This window comes from Puntigrus tetrazona, chromosome 13 (assembly GCF_018831695.1).
Source record: "Puntigrus tetrazona isolate hp1 chromosome 13, ASM1883169v1, whole genome shotgun sequence".
Lineage (NCBI taxonomy): Eukaryota > Metazoa > Chordata > Actinopteri > Cypriniformes > Cyprinidae > Puntigrus > Puntigrus tetrazona.
The window spans coordinates 20,943,699-20,966,807 of record NC_056711.1 but is presented as its reverse complement, the minus strand read 5'-3'; the positions used below and the strand labels follow the sequence as shown (position 1 = coordinate 20,966,807).

Sequence of the window (23,109 nt, the reverse complement as noted above, 5' to 3'; positions counted from 1 at the left end):
AGTCTTTGATTTATTCTAAATAAATTTTAATAACAATAATATTTAATTATAATAGAATATGAATCTTATCAGTTTATAATACGTTAGATAATAATGGTAATCTTTAAAATGTGTTATACATAAAAAAAAATATATATATATATATATATATATATATATATATATAAATAAAATGTATTAATAATAGTTTATTAATAACAAACTATAATATGATATAATAATAATCATATATATAAAGCAATAATAACAATAATCTTTTATTAGACACAGTTGGTGTTTCGGGTGTTGTGTGAGTGAGTGTGTTGTTCTGGTGTTTCGGATGTTGCGTGAGTGAGTGTGTTGTTCTGGTGTTTCGGGTGTTGTGTGAGTGAGTGTGTTGCACTGGTGTTTCGGGTGTTGTGTGATTGAGTTTGTTGGTGTTTCAGGTGTTGTGTGAGTGAGTGTGTTGTTTTGGTGTTTCGGGTGTTGTGTGAGTGAGTGTGTTGTTCTGGTGTTTTGGTGTTGTGTGAATGAGTGTGTTGTTCTGGTGTTTCGGGTGTTGTGTGAGTGAGTGTGTTGCACTGGTGTTTCGGGTGTTGTGTGATTGAGTTTGTTGGTGTTTCGGGTGTTGTGTGAGTGAGTGTGTTGTTCTGGTGTTTCGGGTGTTGTGTGAGTGAGTGTGTTGTTCTGGTGTTTCAGGTGTTGTGTGAGTGAGTGTGTTGTTCTGGTGTTTCAGGTGTTGTGTGATTGAGTTTGTTGGTGTTCGGGTGTTGTGTGAGTGAGTGTGTTGTTCTGGTGTTTGGGTGTTGTGTGAGTGAGTGTGTTGCACTAGTGTTTCAAGTGTTGTGTGAGTGAGGGTGTTGTTCTGGTGTTTCGGGTGTTGTGTGAGTGAGTGTGTTGCACTGGTGTTTCAGGTGTTGTGTGATTGAGTTTGTTGGTGTTTCAGGTGTTGTGTGAGTGAGTGTGTTGTTTTGGTGTTTCAGGTGTTGTGTGAGTGAGTGTGTTGTTCTGGTGTTTCGGGTGTTGTGTGAATGAGTGTGTTGTTCTGGTGTTGGGTGTTGTGTGAGTGAGTGTGTTGCACTGGTGTTTCGGTGTTGTGTGATTGAGTTTGTTGGTGTTTCGGGTGTTGTGTGAGTGAGTGTGTTGTTCTGGTGTTTCGGGTGTTGTGTGAGTGAGTGTGTTGTTCTGGTGTTTCAGGTGTTGTGTGAGTGAGTGTGTTGTTCTGGTGTTTCAGGTGTTGTGTGATTGAGTTTGTTGGTGTTTCGGGTGTTGTGTGAGTGAGTGTGTTGTTCTGGTGTTTCGGGTGTTGTGTGAGTGAGTGTGTTGCACTAGTGTTTCAAGTGTTGTGTGAGTGAGGGTGTTGTTCTGGTGTTTCAGGTGTTGTGTGATTGAGTTTGTTGGTGTTTCGGGTGTTGTGTGAGTGAGTGTGTTGTTCTGGTGTTTCAGGTGTGTGTGTCAGGTGTTGTGTTGTGTTGTGAGTGAGTGTGTTGTTCTGGTGTTTCAGGTGTTGTGTTGTGAGTGAGTGTGTTGTTCTGGTGTTTCGGGTGTTGTGTGAGTGAGTGTGTTGTTCTGGTGTTTCAGGTGTTGTGTGAGTGAGTGTGTTGTTCTGGTGTTTCAGGTGTGTGTGTCAGGTGTTGTGTTGTGAGTGAGTGTGTTGTTCTGGTGTTTCGGGTGTTGTGTTGTGAGTGAGTGTGTTGTTCTGGTGTTTCGGGTGTTGTGTGAGTGAGTGTGTTGTTCTGGTGTTTCAGGTGTTGTGTGAGTGAGTGTGTTGTTCTGGTGTTTCAGGTGTTGTGTGAGTGAGTGTGTTGTTCTGGTGTTTCAGGTGTGTGTGTCAGGTGTTGTGTTGTGAGTGAGTGTGTTGTTCTGGTGTTTCGGGTGTTGTGTTGTGAGTGAGTGTGTTGTTCTGGTGTTTGGGTGTTGTGTTGTGAGTGAGTGTGTTGTTCTGGTGTTTTGGGTGTTGTGTGAATGAGTGTATTGTTCTTGTGTTTCGGTGTTGTGTGAGTGAGTGTGTTGTTCTGGTGTTTCGGGTGTTGTGTGATTGAGTTTGTTGGTGTTTCGGGTGTTGTGTGAGTGAGTGTGTTGTTTTGGTGTTTCGGGTGTTGTGTGAGTGAGTGTGTTGTTTTGGTGTTTCGGGTGTTGTGTGAGTGAGTGTGTTGTTCTGGTGTTTCAGGTTTTGTGTGAGTGAGTGTGTTGTTCCGGTGTTTCAGGTGTTGTCTGTGGATCAGTGGGGTTTAGCGCTCTCTCTGCTGCCCTCTCTGGCTGTGTGTGGAGCTGTGTCTCTGGAGCTGCAGCACTCGGACGATCCTGCTCTTCTGCACATTCTTTGTGAGCAGCGCCGGGGCAAAGGCTGCCCGCTAGTGACCGCCACAGCAAGAGGCTTCATGGCCTACCTGTACGCCAGGTAGTGTGTATGAATGCAGACTGTTTTTAATACACAACTCTGACACATCTGTAACGCTCATAACACACGTCTGTTCTGGCACTAACAGGAATGCTCACATCGAGGGGTTTATTCGGCAGTTTTTCTACACGTACCGCTACTTCTGCACCCCAGAGGAGCTTCTGCAATTTCTCATGGACACATTCAACAGCACACTGGGGTAAAACAATATATCTATGTACATATATATGGATAGACAGTTAGACAGATAATGATTTTGTCAAGACCACATAATTAAATGTATGGGAAGTCTCAGTCATGCAAAGTCTAAGACTAATTAAAGAATTGTCTCCAGGATGTTAAATGAAATGAGATGTAATTATGTTCTGCATTAATTGTGAAACTGCAGAGCGGGTGAAGATCCCTCGTCAGACCGAGCTAAAGTCTATCAGCGCACTCTGGATTTATTACACTTCTGGATTGAAGACGCTCAGTTAGTGGACTTCAGCTCCAGCCTTCTGCAGACGCTCCACGCTTTCCTGACCACGCAGGTCACCCACTAATTAATTCATAAAAATTATTTAAACACTAGAAATATTTCACCAGTTCACCTGTTTGTCAATGTGACCATTAACACACAGCGGTATGACACACAGTAGGATTTTTAGAAAGGAAAATGAGATGAGTTGAAAGAAGAATTAGAGAGAATCAATAAGTGATTAATAATTAACTGTTACTGTGTGAATAATATGTAATCATGTAATCCATAAAAAGTAGCTATAATCTGATTCTAATCGTTATAACATGTAATATGTCACCCGGACCACAAAAACAATCATGAGGTTCCATTTTTTTACTAATATCCTAATATTTTTGGCATAAAAGAAAAATCAATAAGTTTAATCCATGCAATGTACTGTTGGAGACTGCTACAATGTTAGTGATGATTGCTTTTGTGCTCCAGACTCATCTCATCTGCACTAATTAAACCTAACCATTTAAGTGCCATATTAATATGCAATATGATAAGATAAACGTGACGATTGCTGAAGAACGTTCCACTCTTTTCCTGCGTTCTTTGCTTCGTGCAATCCAATCATTTCACTTTTAATGAAACATTGGCCAAAAACAGACGTTTTTATATTAAAAACAAATTAGCAAGCCCAGTGCAGATGAGAAAAAGCAATGCAAAAGTAACATAACATTACGCATAGCGTAAGTGAGTACTTTTTTAATGCAACATGCATTACCGTTTCCTGTGCATTATTACAATATTGCATCACTTCTGGAAGTAACTTCTTCAGGTGTTCAGGTGTCTCCGGTGGACGGTCGAGGAGAGAGTTTGCTCTCGGCGCTGCAGAGCTCGCCCTGCAGGAGACACGTCTGTGACCCGTCGTGTGTGTTTGACCCCTCCATCAGCGACCGGAAGCTCTCCGTCAGCTCGCCCGCAGAAGATACTGCTCCAAAGGTCTGTGGGTGTCAGAGCTCAAAATAATAATACAATCTATAATACTTACATTCATTGAAATGTTGTTGTAGTCAGTATGGCTTGTAGTGATTAGGAACACTGCATACTATTTATGAAAATAATAACCTGCTGATGGTATCTGATTAATGTATTTTATTTTATTTCATGCATGTCCTTAATTTCTAATTTTTGTTATCATCCTTTCTTAATTAAATTTAATTTATTAAATTGTATTATGTTTTTAAAATGCATTATCTATTAAACGTGCACTATTTTATAAATTATTTATTTATTGTTGTTTTATTTTTCTATTTTATTTATTAAACACAAACAGTGCATTTAGGGCATTTTTTGACTAAATATAAATTCGTTAGCGTTTATTTTCGAGAAACTAAATCGAATTCAATTGGATAAAGTTAGTTCGAAATTCTCATTTGATTTTGTTGACATGCAGAGTTAAAAGAACTTTTTTCATTACTCCATGAATCAGAAAACACGGTGAAAATGTTTTACAAAAAATGATTTCAATTAAAACCGTAATCTACAGCATGAAAAAATAAACACTTGCCTTGCGTGGTTTTCTTTCCACTATAGTAACAAAAAATGGATCAGTGCGTGACACAACACTTACTTTGCATGCAGTGTCTGAATGTTAATGCGTTCCAGCAGGATGTTGATGTTGATGCGTGCAGGGTTTCCAGCCTCAGACGCTCCCGAGCAAAGACAAGGTCTTCTCCATCGCTGCGGCTCTTCCTCGGCCGTGTTACGCCTCTCTGATGAGTCTGAGATCAGACGAGAGACGTCCCTTCAGTCAGAGCGAACACACAGCGCTGAGCATCGGCCAGCAGCTCACCTTACTGGAGCAGGTGAGCAAAACACGCAGTCATCTAACATACAGCAGGTCAGAGGTTCAGAGGTATGATTTTTTAATATTGAAAGAGTCACCAGGGCTGCATTTATTCGCTCAAATGTACAGTAAAAATGATTTCTGTGATTCATTACTGCAGTCTTCATTGTCACGTGAGCCTTCAGAAATCATCTTAATACACTGATGGGCTGCTCAACAAACATTTCGGATTATTTTCAGTGTCGAGTGCTTTTTGTTGGAAATGGTCACATACGATGCTTTTGTTCTGTAAAGTTCCAAAGTGACATATTTCTATTGAACTATGACCTTTCTATTCATCTGTGAATCCTGAAAAACATTGTAATAATATTAATTATTATTATAATTATTAATTATAATCTTAATTCATTTTATTTTGTTTTGTTATGTTATGTTATTTTGACATCTTTGTTATTTTAAGTTGCAATAATTTAATTTTATTTAATTTTATTTTATTTTATTTTATTTTATTTTGACATTTCCACTGTATTTTTCCTGTCCTTTCCATTCTGGAAATAAAATTTTTGTTATTTTAAATTAAATTAAATTTTTTATTTTATTTTATTTTATTTTATTTTATTTTATTTTATTTTATTTTATTTTATTTTATTTTGACATTTCCACTGTATTTTTCCTGTCTTTTCCATTTTGGAAATAACATTTTTGTTATTTTAAATTTAATTTAATTTTATTTTATTTTATTTTGACATTTCCACTGTATTTTTCCTGTCCTTTCCATTCTGGAAATAACATTTTTGTTATTTTAAATTGCAATTATTTTATTTTATTTTATTTTATTTAGACATTTCCACTGTATTTTTCCTGTCCTTTCCTGTCTTTTTCTGATCCATCTCTAGGTGGAGACACACGATCATCTTACTTTCCCTCTGCTCTCATGTATGTTTACGTCTCATCGTCTGTTATTTACGCAGGAAATCTTTCAGGACTGTCATCCGGTTCACTTCCTGAACTCAAGAGCTCATGGAGTGACAGAAAACTCTGGAAACATATCCAGGTGGGTTTGTGCTGACCCCAACCGACTGTATAACTCTAAAAGCTAAAAAAAAAGTCCTGATAAAAGGTGTTTTCAATGATGAAAAAGCTGCTGAACAGTGAACACACAGCATATTTTGCGTGCATTAAATTCAATGTGTTTGTGTGTGTGTGTTTGTGTGTTTGTGTGTGTGTGTGTGTGTGTGTGTGTGTGTATGTGTATGTGTGTTTGTGTGTGTCTGTGTGTGTGTGTGTGTGTGTGTGTGTGTGTCTGTGTGTGTGTGTGTGTGTGTGTGTGTGTATGTGTTTGTGTGTGTTGTGTGTGTGTGTGTCTGTGTGTGTGTGTGTGTGTGTGTGTGTGTGTGTGTGTGTGTGTGTGTGTGTGTGTGTGTGTGTGTGTGTGTGTGTGTGTGTGTGTGTTTGTGTGTGTGTGTGTGTGTGTGTGTGTGTGTGTGTGTGTGTGTGTGTGTGTGTGTGTGTGTGTGTGTGTGTGTGTGTGTGTGTGTGTGTGTGTGTGTGTGTGTGTGTGTGTGTGTGTGTGTGTGTGTGTGTATGTGTATGTGTGTTTGTGTGTGTCTGTGTGTGTCTGTGTGTGTGTGTGTGTGTGTGTGTGTGTGTGTGTGTGTGTGTGTGTGTGTGTGTGTGTGTGTGTGTGTGTGTGTGTGTGTGTGTGTGTGTGTGTGTGTGTGTGTGTGTGTGTGTGTGTCGGTCAGGTGTGTGTCTCCGCTCTCCTCGCCTCTAGAGGGCAGCGACGCGTCCGGGCCCCAGGGGCCCCTGCAGAGGCTCCTCACGCACGCAGACTGTGTCTCCAACTGGGTTTCTGCTGAAGTCGTGGTCTGTGACTCGGCCAAGGTGACTTATGAATGTTCACATAATACATAATGCCTGCAAAATCAGTAATATTAGTAATAAAACCGCTTCACAGCTTTAATAATTAGGCTTTTTTCTATTCTTAATTGTTGTTATTATTATTATTGTCAATTTGGAACAATAATAAAAACCTCAAAACTATTTCAATTATTGTAGTAATTTATTTTAATTGTTTAAAAAAATAATATAACTTAAATCTTTATATATAATAATAATAATAATAATAAATGAATGTGATAGTAATCTATCTATCTATAAGATTAATAATATGAATAATAAAAATTGCTTCACAGCTGTTTTAATTGCTTTAATAATTAGGCTTTTTTATTCTTAATTGTTATTATTATTATTGTCATTTTTGAATAATAATAAAAACCTCAAAGCTATTTCAGTTATTCTAGCAATTTATTTTAATTGTTTAAAAAAATTAATTCTATATAATAATAATAAATGAATGTCATAGTAATCTATGTATCTATAAGATTAATAATGTGAATAATAAAAAATGCTTGACAATGTTTTAATTATTTATATATAATTAATAAAGCATCATTTTTGATGTGTTTGTATATATATATATATATATATATATATATATATATATATATATATATATATATATATATACACAAAGACTTATATATTATATATCAGCTAAATTTATAATAGTAATAATATCTTATATTAAAATAGCAGCTAAAATAAAAGTATTTAAACCACAATGTGAATAAAAACGTTGAGAACATGCCTAGAGGAGAGAAAAAAAGAAATGATATCACACCTGAAGAACGTTAAGCGTTTGTGACATCCTAACATTAATCCCATGCAAATTAGAAAGTGCGTGTCCTTGATATTTGTATTTTTCGAGTGTGTCGTGTGTTTTATTTCTAGGCCCAGGCGTCTTTGCTCGCCCGCTTTCTCGCCGTTGGCAAGTTCTGCTACGAGACGAGGAACTTCTCCACAGCCATGCAGATTCTGTCAGGCCTGGAGAACGTGATTGTGAGGCAATTACCGGTAAGAAACCGCTTCCCTGAATCCTCTCGAAGTGAAGAATGAGAGAGTCGTAACCTCATAAGCGCCGCTGTATTTCTTATTTTTGCCGTGTCTTATCTGCCGGCTCCAGCGGCTGAAACGTTAATTGCGCGTCTGTTGAAACTGATTAAACGCTAACTCCGTTTAGAAAGCGTGAAAGGGTCAGAATCCACATTCAGCGTTTCGTTCGGAAACAGAAGCCGAGCGCGTCGTATCCAGCGTGAAATGAAATTGCGTGATGAATGTTTCTCGTAGGCTTGCTGTGCTGTTAATGGCTTTGCCGTGTTTCTCTGGTGTTGAACGCAGGCCTGGAAGCATCTCTCTCTGAAGGTGTGTGAGGTTCTGGAGGAGCTCAGGGCTGTGCAGGTCAGACGAAAAACAGCTGACTTTTTAACATTTTCTTGCTGCATGATCACAAAATGATTGAACTAATATATATATATAATAGTATATATATGTGTGTATATTTATATATATATATATATATATATATATATATATATATATATGTATAATTTTATTTGTTAACATTTATAATATTACAATAATTTATCATATTAAAAAATAATATAATATAGCAGTTTTTATTATTTTAATAGTCCTATTTTTAACTCTTATTTAGTTATTATATTACTAATAATTATAGTATACAAAAGTATATTGTTATTGTATTTATATATATATATATATATATATATATATATATATATATATATACACATCATTATTAATGGCAAAGCTGCTTCACAGCTGTTTTAATATTTTAAAACTTTAATTCTTAAATGTGTCTAATGTAGTTATAATAATAATAATAATAATAATGATAATAATACTAAATAGTGTAGCATATTATTATATTAATATCACTGTAACACAATAATGTTAATTATTTAAAAATTAATTGTTTTTAAGATTAATTATCAAAGTATCATTGCATATTAACATCACTTCACAGCTATTTATTTTTATCTCTTTTTGTGTTTAAATTTTTAATTATGATAATATAATAATAATAATAATAATAATAATAATAATATATTAATAATATTATGATGATTGTTTATTATATATATATATATATATATATATATATATAATATCAAAATCAACAATAAAACTAATAACAATATTAAGTAATAACAAAACTTCCTCACAGCTATTGTTGTTTCTTTTTAATTCTTACACAATTATTGCACTAAATTACAATTAAATAACATGCTTATCACCATAGAGGTGCGTAAAGTTTGTGTGAATGAAATGCATTCGTGCATTTCCCAGACGCTTTGCACTGTTTACAGGTTATCGGTTCATGCGTTCTTTGAGACTGGAACCCGTGACAGTGTTGTTGCGAGCACGTGCTCGTCAGGAGCCGGTCTCACAGACGAGAGAAGGTTTTTCGTTCTCGTTTCAGGTGTTTCTGAAGAGTGACAGTCTGTGTCTGATGGAGGGAGAGAAGGGCAGAAGACGGCCGACTCTCCCAGACGCTCAGATCCTGGCCTTACACGTCCAGCAGCTGGAGATCGGAGCGTTTACCGTGACCAGCGGAGCCTACAAGTGGCCCAAACTCAGGTCTTGAGAACGCACTTACATTAACGCTCGTGCATTGACAGACGGAAGAACGGGAACTTTGTTAAAGGTCATCCGAGATCAGATCTGGAGAAATGTGTCTCATGCATCAGTGCCTCAGCAATGCACGTGAATGGGTGCCGTCGGAATGAGAGAGGAGATGAAACTAATCCAGCGTTAAGATGTTTTTAAACTCAAATAACGGTCAATCAGTATTTATTTAGAGCTGGTTTGGCTTGAGCAGATTTCTCTCTTGATTCAGGCCAGGTGACCTTTTTTACAGGAATAAGCGTCATTACGGACGATGGACCCGTATTTGAGTTTAAAAACATCTCAACGCTGGATTAGTTTCATCTGCGCCGTGGGTGATTGCTGTCGCTCTCCTCCTGACGGCACCCATTCACACCCATTGCTGAGACACTGACGCAGAGACATATTTTTCCGGATCTAAATAGATAAACCGCTCTTTAAAGACTTTACGCTAACGCGGTGTCTACTCGCATGCGCTGTAGGACAGACATCTGCGGAGGTCAGAGGTCATGGACAGTCAGGTGTGGCGGTAATGACGCAGCTGGTGTGTGTGTGTGTGTGTGTGTGTGGAGCAGATGGTGTGTGATTGGAGATGTTTGGGGTCTGTGCCAGGAGCTGTAGGCAGGTTTTGGAGGTGGACGCCGGTTGTTGTACATCTGTAGCTCTCCACACACAGAAAGAATCAGGTCCATCGCACACACATTTACTTACTATACTGGATTCCTGGAATGAAACTATAGTTTTATATTTGTGAATTGAGTCAATGATTCATATATGTTGCATTTATGATGGTTTTATGATCCGGTGCAACTGCTAGTATTGGTTGTGGCTTTATCTTCAGACACCTAAACAGTGTTTAAGTGCACTAGTGCTAGTTCTGTGGGAGGAAAGAAAGAGCTGTTTCTAATAAAAATTGTGATTGCGATTTAAAACCTAATTTTATAAAAGTGGTCAATTATATATCAATGTGGCTTAATTATTATTACTAGCAAGGTTTTTTAATAGATAATTAAATAATTAAAAATAATAATAATTATTATTATTATTATTATAATTATTAAATACACAAATATAAAATGCTAAATAAAAACCAGATATTAAAAAAATATATATATATAATTTTAATCTAATTTTAGTCTTTTTATTTGACATTATAGGTGTAAAATTGCTACACTATGGTCTTTATTTATTTTAAAAGTTTTTAAATCTTGCGCTTTTATTTTGACAATTATAATGATAATAATAATTATTATTAAAGAAAGCTGTTACTTTTATTTGTACGTCGCTTTTCATTGTTTTAAAGCACAATTATTAAATGTTTTGCACATATATTTCTTCTCAGAGATAAGGTTTTAGATAAATAAAACTTAAATAAAATAAGAAATGTTAGCCAAACGTGTCTCGTCTTGTTTCCTCTCAGGAACATTGCGCGTGTGGTCAGTCAGGTCCACGCCTTTCAGGAGCGTCTCTATTCCTACCCTCCTGACCTTGAGCTGCAGTCGTATCTGCGTGGGAGAATCGCTCGCTCCGGCAGATGTGACATCCTGCTCCTCGCCTCCGACAACCACATCAACTTCAGCCAGACGCCCGCAGCTCGCCGGATCCACGACACGCTGCGCCGCGTCAAAGCGTCTTTCCAGTGACCAGAACAGATGTGCAACGAGCCAGAGCTGCAGTGACCGAGAGAGCGGCGCGCTGGAACTTGAGGAAAAAAAACAGATAGAAAAAAACCACCTGCACACTATGAAAACATCTTAATCTGTTTGACAGCACGCGTACTGCAAGTAAACACTGCACAAACAAACAGGCTGCAAATACACGCCACAGAAACAAATACTCACCACGCAAACAAATACTTCAGAAACAGAAACATGTTGAAAATACTCACAAAACAAAGAAATACAAACACGCTGAAAAAACAAATACTCACAGCGCAAACAAACACCCTCAAAAACAGAAACACACGGCAAATACATACAAAATAAACAAATGCAAAAACAGAAATGTGCAGAAAATCCAACACAAACACGCTGCAAATACTCACCACAGAACAAATACTCACCGCGCAAACAAATACAAACATGCTGAAAATACTCAATATACAAACAAATACTCACAACACAAACAAATAGACTCTGAAAAACAGAAACATGCTGAAAATACTCATAAAACAAATACAAACATGCTGAAAATACTCACCACAGAAACTCACTCACAGCGCAAACAAACACCCACAAAAACAGAAACACACAGCAAATACATACAAAATAAACAAATGCAAAAACGATGCAAAAACAGAAATGTGCTGCCAAAACACAAAAATGCTGAAAATACTCACAAAACAAACAAGTACAAAAACACAGTAAATACTCACAACACAAACAAATATTCACAGTACAAATACATAACAAATACAAACAAGCTTCAAATACTCAATACACAAATACAATGCTGACAAATACACTCTGCAAAAACAGAAACACGCAGAAAAGACTCACAAAACAAACAAGTACAAAAACGCAGCAAATACACAAACAAATACCCACACCGAAAACAAATACAAAAACACTGAAAATACTCACAAAACAAACAAATACAAACACGCTGAAAAAACAGAAACGCGCTGACAATAATCACAACACAAACAAATACAAGCTTCAGATACTCAGTACACAAACAAATACTCACAACGCAAACAAATACACTCTGCATAAACAGAAACATGCTGAAAATACTCATAAAACAAATACAAACATGCTGCAAATACTCACCACAGAAATACTCACCCACAAAAACAGAAACACGCAGCAAATGCATACAAAATGCAAAAAGAGAAATGTGCTGCCAAAACAAAAAATGCTGAAAATACTCACAAAACAAACAAATACTCAAAACGCAAACAAACACAAACACCCACAAAAACAGAAACACACTGCAAATACACACAAAATAAACAAATACGCAAACGATGCAAAAACAGAAACGCGCTGCCGAAACAAACAAATGCTGAAAATACTCACAAAACAAACAAGTACGCAGCAAAAAATGCAGCAAATACACAAACAAATACTCACATCTAAAACAAATACAAAAACGCTGAAAATACTCACAGCAGAAACAAATACTCACAAAACAAACAAATACAAAACATGCTGAAAAAACAGAAACGCGCTGACAATAATCACAACACAAACAAATACAAGCTTCAGATACTCAGTACACAAACAAATACTCACAACGCAAACAAATACACTCTGCAAAAACAGGAACATGCTGAAAATCCAACACAAACACGCTGCAAATACTCACCACAGAAACAAATACTCACCGAGCAAACAAATACAAACATGCTGAAAATACTCAATATACAAACAAATACTCACAACGCAAACAAATAGACTCTGAAAAAACAGAAACTTGCTGAAAATACTCATAAAACAAATACAAACATGCTGAAAATACTCACCACAGAAACAGAAACTCACTCACAGCGCAAACAAACACCCACAAAAACAGAAACACACAACAAATACACACAAAATAAACAAATGTGAAAACAATGCAAAAACAGAAACACGCTGCCAAAGCAAAAACAAATGCTGAAAATGCTCACAAAACAAACAAACACTCACAACGCAAACAACTGCAAAATCGCTGCAAACACAAAAATGCTGAAATGTAGAAATAAATAAATGCTGAAAATACAACACAAACACACTGCAAGTATCACAGAACACTAAGAGATCCCCAATGATGCTTAGAAAACATCTCTCATATGATCAGGGTGATAAACTAAAATCTCAACTTTTAGGATAGACATCGAAACACATTGTCAAACAGATGAAGATGTTTTCTTATTCTGCACGTGCTTTTTTTCTATTTGCATGTGTTTTTTTTTTTTTTTATTTGCAGCGCATTGAGCTCTCTGGGCCACCGTACATATCTCCTTCAGAGACTCAAGACGTCTCCATCTGAGTGCTGAGGAGAGATGAAGATGATCGCAGCCACTCTCTGACGAGGAATTAAGAGTCTTCAAAAACTTCATGGCTTTCCTGTAAATGCTGTGAAAGCACAAGACGTGGAGGTGTTTTCTCATCTTTAACTTTAACGCTTCTTCAAGCAGCCTTAGCCAGATTCAGTTTGATGGATGATCTTCTTCAAAGAGCGAACACTTTTTCATTTAGGTTTTTGACAGCTACACAGCCAAATAATGTAGTCTGGATATTTATAGATTTATTGATAATTACTGAGAAATGAAGGGTTTATGTGTGTCTAAAATTTTCTTATAAAAATGTCATTTTGCTCAGGCTTCTATTTCAGTTATACTACTTTAAAAAATAAAAGAAATAAACTATTCATTGCCAATAAAGTGGCGTTATTAAACGTGAACGTAGCAGCCTGATCAAAATACTCATTCTAGAAGAACATTTTAATGCCACTATAGAGGCTTTCGCATCTGAACTCTTCACATTATTAATTATATCAGTGTTATTTAATATTAATATTTTAGATGAGATTCAACTGTTTGAGATCAAAAAGCTTGAAATAATGCATTATTAACTCCTCGAGAGAATAGAGAAAATGTACTTTTAATGATAGAATAAATGCGGTATATTTATACATTGAATCCTAAAAAAGCGTGACATGCTTTTCATACATTTCGATATTAAACTTTTATTGAACTGTTCATCTTGTGCATCGGTGTTAACTGGGCGCGCGCTCTCAGATGCATTTGTCAGTAAGATCCTTCTTAACTTAAAGGGACAGTTCACCCAAAACAAGCCGTGAGTTTGTTTCTTGTGCTGAACACAAAAGAATGTATCTTGAAGCATGCTGGTTACCAAACAGCTGCTGGTCCCCTTTTATTGTCATTCTATGGAAAACACTATGAAAAAACCTTCCAGATGTCTTGTGTTCGGCACAGGAAAGATTGTTTTTAGGTTGCAGTATATAAATACTACTTTAGACTTGAATAGAACCGATTAATTCCCATGTTTGACGCCGCAGGATTACGCACTTGCTGCGTTATATAGGTGTTTATAGCCCATTCATCAGGTTTAGAGCTAATAAATTGCATCGTACCTAATGGAAACATTACATTTTTATGCAGCGTTTCTGGTGTATGCAACCATCGCTTTATGACATTTTATATTTCAGAATCAGATTCTGTGACTGCAAAGCCTCCATCAGATGCACAAGACAGCGTCTGGTTATTGTTTGGATCAAATGTTTGGAATAATTCGGATTTCTTTTAATGTTTTGTTGAGTCTCTTCTGCTCACCAAAGCATTTATTTAATGAAAAATACAGTAAAAATTACATATTATCATAGTTTACAATAACTGTTTTCTGCGACATCTGCAATCTATGTCTGTGATTTTATTCACAGGTTTCACAGATTAACAGAAAGTTCAGAAGAGCAGCATTTATTTGAAATATATATATTTTTGTGTTAAATTATAAATGCATTCACTGTCGCTTTTGATCAATTTAATGTGTCCCCTGATGAATAAAATGTAATGTCTTTTTTAAAATTAAATCTTACCCCAACTAATATTGTATCGAGGTTTTCTTTATTTATAATATTGTGCAGCGCAACACTGATAATATTCAGAAATGTTTATTGAGCAGCAAATCGTCATATCAGAATGATTTCTGAAGAATCGTGTGACTCTGAAGTAATGAGTAATACTGCTGAAAATACAGCTGCGCTTCACAGAAATAAAATATACTTTAAAATATATTCGCATAGAAAATGGCTAATTTAAATTTTAATAATATTACAGAATTTTACTGTGTTTTTTGTCAAATTAATAACCTTGGTGAACAGAGGAGACTTACATAGTAATCTAAACTTCTCTCCTATAGTGTACTCGACGTTCATAGAATTGTGCAAAAAAAAGTAAACAAAATATCTGTGCTTCTGTCATGCAGTTATGAACTTTTTAAATACAACAAAAAGTACCGTTCAGGTTTTATTCGGTACAGCAGCGCGGGGATTTTTGCTTAAAAGTTTTAAAAGCACTGAATGTGCTCTGATCTGACTGTCAATTAAATCAGATTAATTTGCATTAAGGTCCACGCACTGCTCGCTGTTCTTGGATGCCATCACATCACATGCGAATGAAATAAAGCGCGTTTCACGCGGAGGCGAGGAAGCGTCGGATCCTCCTCATTGTTCCGCGGCAGATCAAAGCACTTCAGATAAAGGCTTTAATTGCGACTCAAAGAGCTCGAGCTCCTGCACCATAGATCACTGATAAAGGAAACAGTCAACATGCCGTTATCATCATTGTCCAGCTAAACGATCCTTTCCAAGGCTCTGTCTCTCATCCACAGACATTCAAATACAGTCTGATAACACCAAACCCCTGATTAACTGCAGACCTCTGTGCCAAAGCCGCCTGACATGCCACTATTTGGGATTTATCAGCAATATTATTGAATCACGGTCTCTGTTTCATCATGAAACCTTAAATAAGCACGCAATTACGTGAATACTTGTAATTGAGCCCTTATATTTCCCTCCAAAACTTTTTGCCGTGTATTTATTTTTTTAATTATAAAAAAAGTCGAAATGTATGTTTTTATCTTATATATATATATATATATATATATATATATATATATATATATATATATATATATATATATATATATATATTTTTTTTTTTTTTTTTTTTTTTTTTTTTTGGATTCAGCATTAATGGTTTGGTTAAATTCATTAGATTCATCTTTAGATGCATCTACATCTAGATGTAAAACCCTACGTGGACGTTTGTGCATATGCGGAATTAAGGAACTACCCGATCTCACGAACGTGCGTATAGTACGCCAAATAAAAAAAACTAAAACTTGTGGTGTTGACACGCAAAAAAGGCGTGTAAATGCTACGCGATTGCGAGGATTCTGGTTGAGGGGTAGACGCTCATCACATGCACGCCAACAAATTTCGTTTCATATTTACGCCAAACAAATGCGAGACCATTTTTGTCTATATAGTCCGTATATACGCCGCAAGTTTTTTTTATTTATTTTACGTTTGTATTATACGTTTTTTTATGATATCGGCCTCAGAAGAAACCAACGCAGGTCCACTTCGCACAGTTTTAGGTTGGTGCGGTGAGATGTTTCCACTGTCTCTAGTAGTTGTGTTAAATCAGTGGATCAGCTTGAGCTTGTCCGGGTGTGAATTAGCATTTGAACTGCTGGTCAATCAAAGTTAATTGTGTTGCTACTGTAATCCCTTTGATCGTGATGTTTGCAGACCGCGCCAAACGCCGCTGTGATGGACGGTGGCGCCAGAGACTCCACAGGCAGCAGCATGTGTTAATACACCACCATTTGAACTACAGTCACATCACCTTTAGTGTGTGTGTGTGTGTGTGTGTGTGTGTGTGTGTGTGGAGACACTACAGTACAGTACAGAAAGACAGACTTGTTAAAAATATCACGAGGAAGCAACAACCATTTTTTCCCCTTCTGATCGATCATTTCATTTCAGAATGAGCCTGAAAAAAAGATGAAATATATACAAAGTTCATACAGTTTGGTAGCAGACATGGTCATACTTTTCGTTTTTATGAGATTCTGAAATTTTACGTTTCTAAAAGCAACTTTGTTCAATCATATAATTTATACAATTATAATTTGTTCAATGACATATTTATATATTTAAGAATAAATGTAAATGCAAACGTCTAAAACGAATCAAACACGAGAGTGTATCATAGCGTGGTGTGGCAAAAATAGGTTAAAATATTTTCAAAGTTTGTTGTTAACGGTAATGTAGTTCTTTTTTCTATGTTTATACCTTTGTGAGATTTTCAGCATCAGTGCTCTTTAGTGTCATTCTAATATGCTGAAGAAATATTTTTTATTATTATCCATGTTGAAAACAGTTGTGCTGCCCAATATTTTTGTGGAAACCGCGTTATTGTATAAAAGCAACCAACGTGTATTTCGTATGGCATTTTGGGGTCAAATGCAATCATTTATTATGAGAATGAAGTTGAAAATTGGTGTAAAATACAAAAAAAGTTTTACTAATCATTTAAGTTGTTTTTTTTTAAGTTTCTTTTCTTTACGCTTTAAATTTGCGATGTTAAGGACGCAATTTTCGCCATAAATGCGCCACTTGGGATCCAGTTGTTCTGACACTCCATCTGTGTTTGAAGAGGACGCAGACAGCTGGATGAGCCAGAGGTTCTCACAGACAAGCTGGCGCCAGGCTTTCACACAATCACAGGATATGTAAAGACTTCAATAACGACCCATTAGGCCTAATGATTGAGAATCGATCAGGCGTTAACTCCTCCATGCATATGTTAATGTGACGCGGGACGGGCCTATATATATTCAGGCCGCTTCTGGAGACCTGGCACACAGTCTTGGATTGTACTCGGATAGACTCACGTCCTCGGACAAGTAGACAGCAATCATGGTGAAGACGTTTTCTGTGGACTGGCTCGCTCAAAGCTTTCACGATTCGCCTCCTCAAGACGTTCTGGAGCCGGAGAAGAAGACGCACAGGCCACACGTACCGTGCGTCGTTCAACCCAGACCCCCGACATCGTACGACAAGGTTTATTTGCAGCCAAAACCAAAGGTTAACAAAACTGAACAGAAACCAGGCGCCGTTAAAGAGAAGGAGGTCGCAACTCAAAGGAGCTGCTCGTCTCCAAGCTGTAAGTATTTGCGCTTCGATGCATTTCGGGGTGTTTTTTATTGTGTGGATGGCAACAGAGCGTGATTTAATGTTGTGTTACTCGTTCAGTTTCAGAGAACGGCGGCTATTCGTCGGGTTATGAGAGCGAAGCGGCCTCGTCCGAGTGCGCGTCCGTCGAAGACGGGAACGAGACCGAGAAAGACGCGGCGACGCGAAGAATCCGAACCAAATTCACCCCGGAACAGATCGACAAACTGGAGAAGATCTTCAACAAACACAAATACCTGGACGCGGGAGAGAGAGTGAAAACAGCCCTGAAACTCAGTCTGTCAGAAACTCAGGTGAGGGGAAAAAAAAGTTGTTTTCTCCAAATGCGCGAGTGAGAATAAAGACTAGTAAAAATTACACACAATTTGGGATCAAGGAACTGGCAAAATAAACTTTTTTAATAATAGCATTTGAAATTATTTGGCATTTTTAAATGCATGTTTATGGGCAGAACAAAACTAATGCTTTAAAAAAAAAAAAAAAAAAAGTATCTTTTTATTCTTAAGGGCAGAACAAAAGTAATGCTTTAAAAAAAATAGAACGCATTTTAAATGTATCTTTTTTGTTCTTCAGGTCAGAACGTGGTTCCAGAACCGCAGGATGAAGCTGAAGCGGGAAGTTCAGGAGATGCGCGCTGACTATCTGCTGCCTCAGATGGTTCTTCCGCACGTGCTTCCGGTTCAGTACCACTGCTACGACAGACAGCGACTTCCGTTTCCGCCTCACGGCGCGCTGATGCAGCAGATGATGCCGCCGGTTGCTCCTCATCAGCTCATGATGGCCAGGCAGCATTACTACTGAAGACACTACAGAGACTCGTTCCTTTAAAACACTTAGATCACATCCCGTGTGCAATATCTGTACAGTTAATTAAAAAGAAGAGTTTATTTATAAATAAAGTATGTTTTATGCCTAAGTTTGCGTCCGTGTTCAGGTTGAGAAAGGTTCACATCTGATATTCAGTAGTGAATCGATCTGAAATATTCAAACGCATTTGATCTGAATCAGTTTCCTTTGAAGTCAACAGATACTGCACTCAACTGAATCACTCTGTTTACACTTTATTCAGTTTTCTTGGATTCTTCCACATACTTTATATTACTGATCATCTTCAACCAAATTCCATCAATTAAATCATTATCTGAAAATAAAACTTTATTCATTTACTTATGCAGTCAGGTCCAATAATGCAAAGTGCACACACACACCCACACACACACATATATATATACATGTTTTTTATTTAGTTATTTATGCAGCATTTTAGGTTTCTAGATTTGGTAAATCGTCAGTAAATCAAAACCACCAACGAAAAGCACAGATTCCCGTTGACTATTAAAAGCTGTAATTTCCATGAAAAGCGCAACATAAACGCTCACTTGACGACCAAACAGAATCACCATCCTGAAGCTGGTTAAACATGTGATCTATAGCTGACCCGCACAGAAATAAATACGATTCACCGTCATTGCTTTTCACGCCCGAAGAACAGGAGGCTATGCATGCGTCTTTTTTAATGCTTATATTTTTTGTTAGACGTTTAAGGTGCCATTTGCGCACGCGCGGAGAGGGGAGTTTAGACCTGTAGACCTGTAATAATCCGAGCGAGATGTATTTAAATGAAATGCAGGCGCCGAAGAAGCCCTAAACAAACCGGGAGCCGCCGCGCCTCGGTCTCACGCTGCGCTTTCATATGCGCGCGACTCCGCGCACTTCAAACGAGACCTAACGAGCAGATCATGGTCGACAATTAGTCCTAATTAAGTCGCCCATTGATGAGTTTACACTTTCCACATAATCCAAACAGACTGGCTCCAGCATGTCTGGCTTGTGCGCGCGCGCGCGCGTTCTCGTGACATCTCAGGACATGGATGTGTAGAAGGACACCGGTATTTTCAGAACATCTCCACATGTCCCCACTCTCTTCAAAACGCGCGTAAACCCCACAGAGAGAGTGGGGAGGTGACAGAGCATCGATCAACATCTAACATCACCCCCATGATTACATTAATCCCAACTAAAAAACAGCCGATGGAGTTTAAGAACTATAAACATTTAGCAAAATCAATCACGCGCGTTTCACAGAGAGAGGATTTCATTAAAGTAATAACACAAAAATCTTGATGCACCTTGAAACCGTAGTATAGTTTCATTGTGTTTTATGGATTAAAAGGTTTATTATTAAAGTATTAATTATTAAAAAGTACTTATGCAACAATATATACTATACACACATTGCATATAATGACAACTATATATAGATATATAACTCATAAAGCATAAAGAAGGTAAGTGTATGCATGCATAATTTTTTTGAACATGTATATTTATTTATCGTTTAGAAATGCATTTATTTTGCCTCATGTTCTTCAGGTGAGTATTTTGGTTTCTGGATTGGATTCATCAAACCATCAGTAAAATAAAAGCAGTTCTGGGTTTGTTAAATCAACATTTGCTGATTCTGCCTTCTTCAGGTGAGCATTTCGTAGATGTACCTGTCCCTTTAAGAAGTGGCCTACCAGGTTTTAATACAATTGCGGGTGGAGCTGCTCTACTTGGTTTTGATCTCATATCTTCGGCTTATCACGTTCGTTTAATATTTCTCCACTCTCCACAGTTTGTGAGGCGCCTGAGACGCGCTTCGGCGTTGGCCCTCAGACTTCAAACGCTTTCATGCAGCCTTCAGTGACTGGAGACAAAGGAGGAGAAACTCCTGCGCGAAGATGCGTTTAGTGTAATAAACAAGCGCGCTAAATGGACCCGGATTGGAAAGGCTGGGGTATAATGAGGATCAGGAGTTAATCCGGCTGTGATCCGCTCCCTTTCATCTGCACGTTATCTGCCGATGGATGGTGGCCTGTCTTGAGTGGATGATGTCGCTCTCCGTCGATTGATTGCATCAATGCATTGATGACGACTCTTCTCAGGTACTTGAGGGGAACGCGCGAGGTGCTCAGACTCGCTGGCGCCTGGATATCACAAGTACGACCAAACGTGTGAACAAGCCCATTGCGACATCCATTAACTTCAATTACGGAGTTATAATTCCGCCGAGAGTATCTATACTCATGCAAATGAGCAGAGAAGCTCCTATAAAGTCGGGACGCTGGCTAGAAGGGCCGCAGAGGACCAGATTATTAGGAAACGCCATGTTCAAGAAGTTCTCCGTGGAGTGGCTGTCTCAGAGCTTCCACGCTCCAGATGCAGAGCGAGAGAAATGCGTCGAATTGAGTCCAAGCTCTCCCGATGTCCCTCAAGCGTCTCGGGAGAGGCTGGGAGAAGGAGACGCCAAGGCCCCGTCTTCTCCTGCGAGTAAGTGTGTGAGCTCCTCGCCGCGTTTTATCTCTCGGGGTTTGTAACGAATCTGACAGGTTGTTCCTTCTCGCACCAGACAGCTGCGGCTACTCCTCGGCCTCCGAGAGCGAAGAGAGCGACGAGAGCGAAGGAGAGCCCGCGGCGCAGCGGCGCGTCAGGACCAAGTTCAGCTCGGAGCAGATCTCGCGTCTGGAGAAGACCTTCAGCAAACACAAGTACCTGGGCGCGAGCCAGAGGCGCAGGACGGCGGAGAAGCTGCAGCTGTCTGAAACACAGGGTGTGTGTGTGTGTGTGTGTGTGTGTGTGTGTGATGACAGTTCCAGCCGTCGCAGCAGATATTGTGTTTGTTGAATTCATATGAATAAAAAGTAAAGGAATTTTGAATCCAATAGATAAATAGTTTCGAAAGTCACTAAAAGAATTGCAAACGGACGCATATTTTAAATGTGTTTTTATTTATTCATTTCAGACAGTTTGATTATTGCGATCTGTTGATATCAGATGCATTCCATAAAATAGTTTTTTAACACATGCATACTTTTGTTTAAACGCATGTGCGTTTATTTATTTATTATTTACTTTTTTTAGGTGAAAACGTGGTTCCAGAACAGACGGATGAAGCTGAAGCGGGAAGTCCAGGACGCGCGCGCCGCCGAGTTTTTTGTCCCGAGGGCGCTTCCGTCGGTGACGTCATTTCAGCTGCACGCTGTGAGTGGACAGCGCGCGTGCCTCTATTTCCCGCCACAGATTCCCGCGCGACAAATCCCGCCAACCATGCTGTTCCCGCCCTGCTACTTTTAAACCGCTTTTTTCCTCTCTTTCTTTTTTTTTTTTTTTAAAAATTGTATAATATTTGTAATCTAGTATTTAGATCTAATATAAAAATGTATAAAATAAAATCCCTAAAACAAGGGTTTTAATAAGCAGATATATAGAAGCAAGCACTGTATAGTTCTAAAATTGTGTATGTGTGTACATAAAAAAAGTCTTTACGTCTTTTACGCAAAATCTGAAAAAAATTAAATAAAAAAATGTTCTGAATCAAGCCTCTTAGCCTTTTATGTATCAGTCGTGTCTATGCCATATATATCGATACATATACATGTTACCTAATTAAATATTTTAGTTATTTTACTGTATTTATTATAGAGTACAAACTATTAAAACCAGTTGAACCAAGTTTACTTTAAAATATAAATTTTTTTAACTATATAAATTTTGTTTATTTATTTTCTGGGATATGCAATATCTGTCATTACATAAATAAATATTTAAAGAAAAAAAAATTTCTTGTTGAACCCTATCATATGAATACAGTTTATATGATGCATGGTACATAGAGAGGCCAGAAGATGACGATGTTCTTGTTTTTTATTGCCGGGTCTGTCTGTGGGGTCTGGTGTGATTCTCTTCAGGTCCTCAGCACCTTCACAGAACATCAAAGCAGCTGTAAGGAGCAGATGATGGAGATCCTGAGAGCCTGTGGAGATGAATGGAGAAGTTCACACCTACAGCTCCGGCTGATCCAGAGGAGCGGCTGAATGTGAGTCTGTGCTTTTATCTCAACCGTTTATTTTATTTTATTTTAAATCATAAACATAACGTTCTACATGTTCAGGTCACGATGAAGCTCTTGACTCAAAACAACTCGATCTTGCTGAAAAACCAAACCCTTAAAAACGGTTTCACACACTGATGAATAAGAAGCCTTGCTTGAGGTTCTCTGCCCTCCACAATAAATAAATAAATAAAATCATTAATTAACTGAACAAAGGGAACAACAAATGTATGGGTTTGCATTGTTTTATTCCTTAATTCTGCAAAATCTCTCGCAAAAAAAACAAACGTCGTAAAATTAATAATTAAAAAAGTGTT

General features: G+C 37.7%; 3 protein-coding genes across 3 annotated transcripts in view; all 3 read left to right on the top strand.

Annotated features, from left to right (window-relative positions):
• LOC122356249 (kinase non-catalytic C-lobe domain-containing protein 1) overlaps positions 1 to 11,341 on the top strand; it is a 42,247-nt gene extending 30,906 nt beyond the window's left edge. The window contains exons 20-30 of the mRNA XM_043254782.1: positions 2,187 to 2,380; positions 2,469 to 2,579; positions 2,769 to 2,910; positions 3,672 to 3,827; positions 4,520 to 4,693; positions 5,646 to 5,728; positions 6,420 to 6,558; positions 7,468 to 7,590; positions 7,915 to 7,974; positions 9,020 to 9,177; positions 10,625 to 11,341. Coding sequence (XP_043110717.1) covers positions 2,187 to 2,380; positions 2,469 to 2,579; positions 2,769 to 2,910; positions 3,672 to 3,827; positions 4,520 to 4,693; positions 5,646 to 5,728; positions 6,420 to 6,558; positions 7,468 to 7,590; positions 7,915 to 7,974; positions 9,020 to 9,177; positions 10,625 to 10,847 — 1,563 coding nt within the window. The 3' untranslated portion in view covers positions 10,848 to 11,341. The remainder of the gene's footprint in view (positions 1 to 2,186; positions 2,381 to 2,468; positions 2,580 to 2,768; positions 2,911 to 3,671; positions 3,828 to 4,519; positions 4,694 to 5,645; positions 5,729 to 6,419; positions 6,559 to 7,467; positions 7,591 to 7,914; positions 7,975 to 9,019; positions 9,178 to 10,624) is intronic.
• Positions 11,342 to 17,109: 5,768 nt separating this feature from the next.
• Positions 17,110 to 18,821, top strand: vox (ventral homeobox). Its single transcript, XM_043256148.1, has 3 exons — positions 17,110 to 17,890; positions 17,980 to 18,212; positions 18,493 to 18,821. Exons 1-3 carry the CDS (start codon positions 17,644 to 17,646, stop codon positions 18,718 to 18,720), a joined length of 708 nt encoding a protein of 235 aa, XP_043112083.1. The 5' UTR covers positions 17,110 to 17,643; the 3' UTR covers positions 18,721 to 18,821.
• Positions 18,822 to 20,282: 1,461 nt separating this feature from the next.
• vent (ventral expressed homeobox) lies at positions 20,283 to 22,224 on the top strand. Its single transcript, XM_043255989.1, has 3 exons — positions 20,283 to 21,231; positions 21,311 to 21,511; positions 21,824 to 22,224. The coding sequence occupies exons 1-3, from the start codon at positions 20,988 to 20,990 to the stop codon at positions 22,033 to 22,035; spliced, it is 657 nt and encodes a 218-aa protein (XP_043111924.1). The 5' UTR covers positions 20,283 to 20,987; the 3' UTR covers positions 22,036 to 22,224.
• The last annotated feature ends 885 nt before the right edge of the window (positions 22,225 to 23,109 follow it).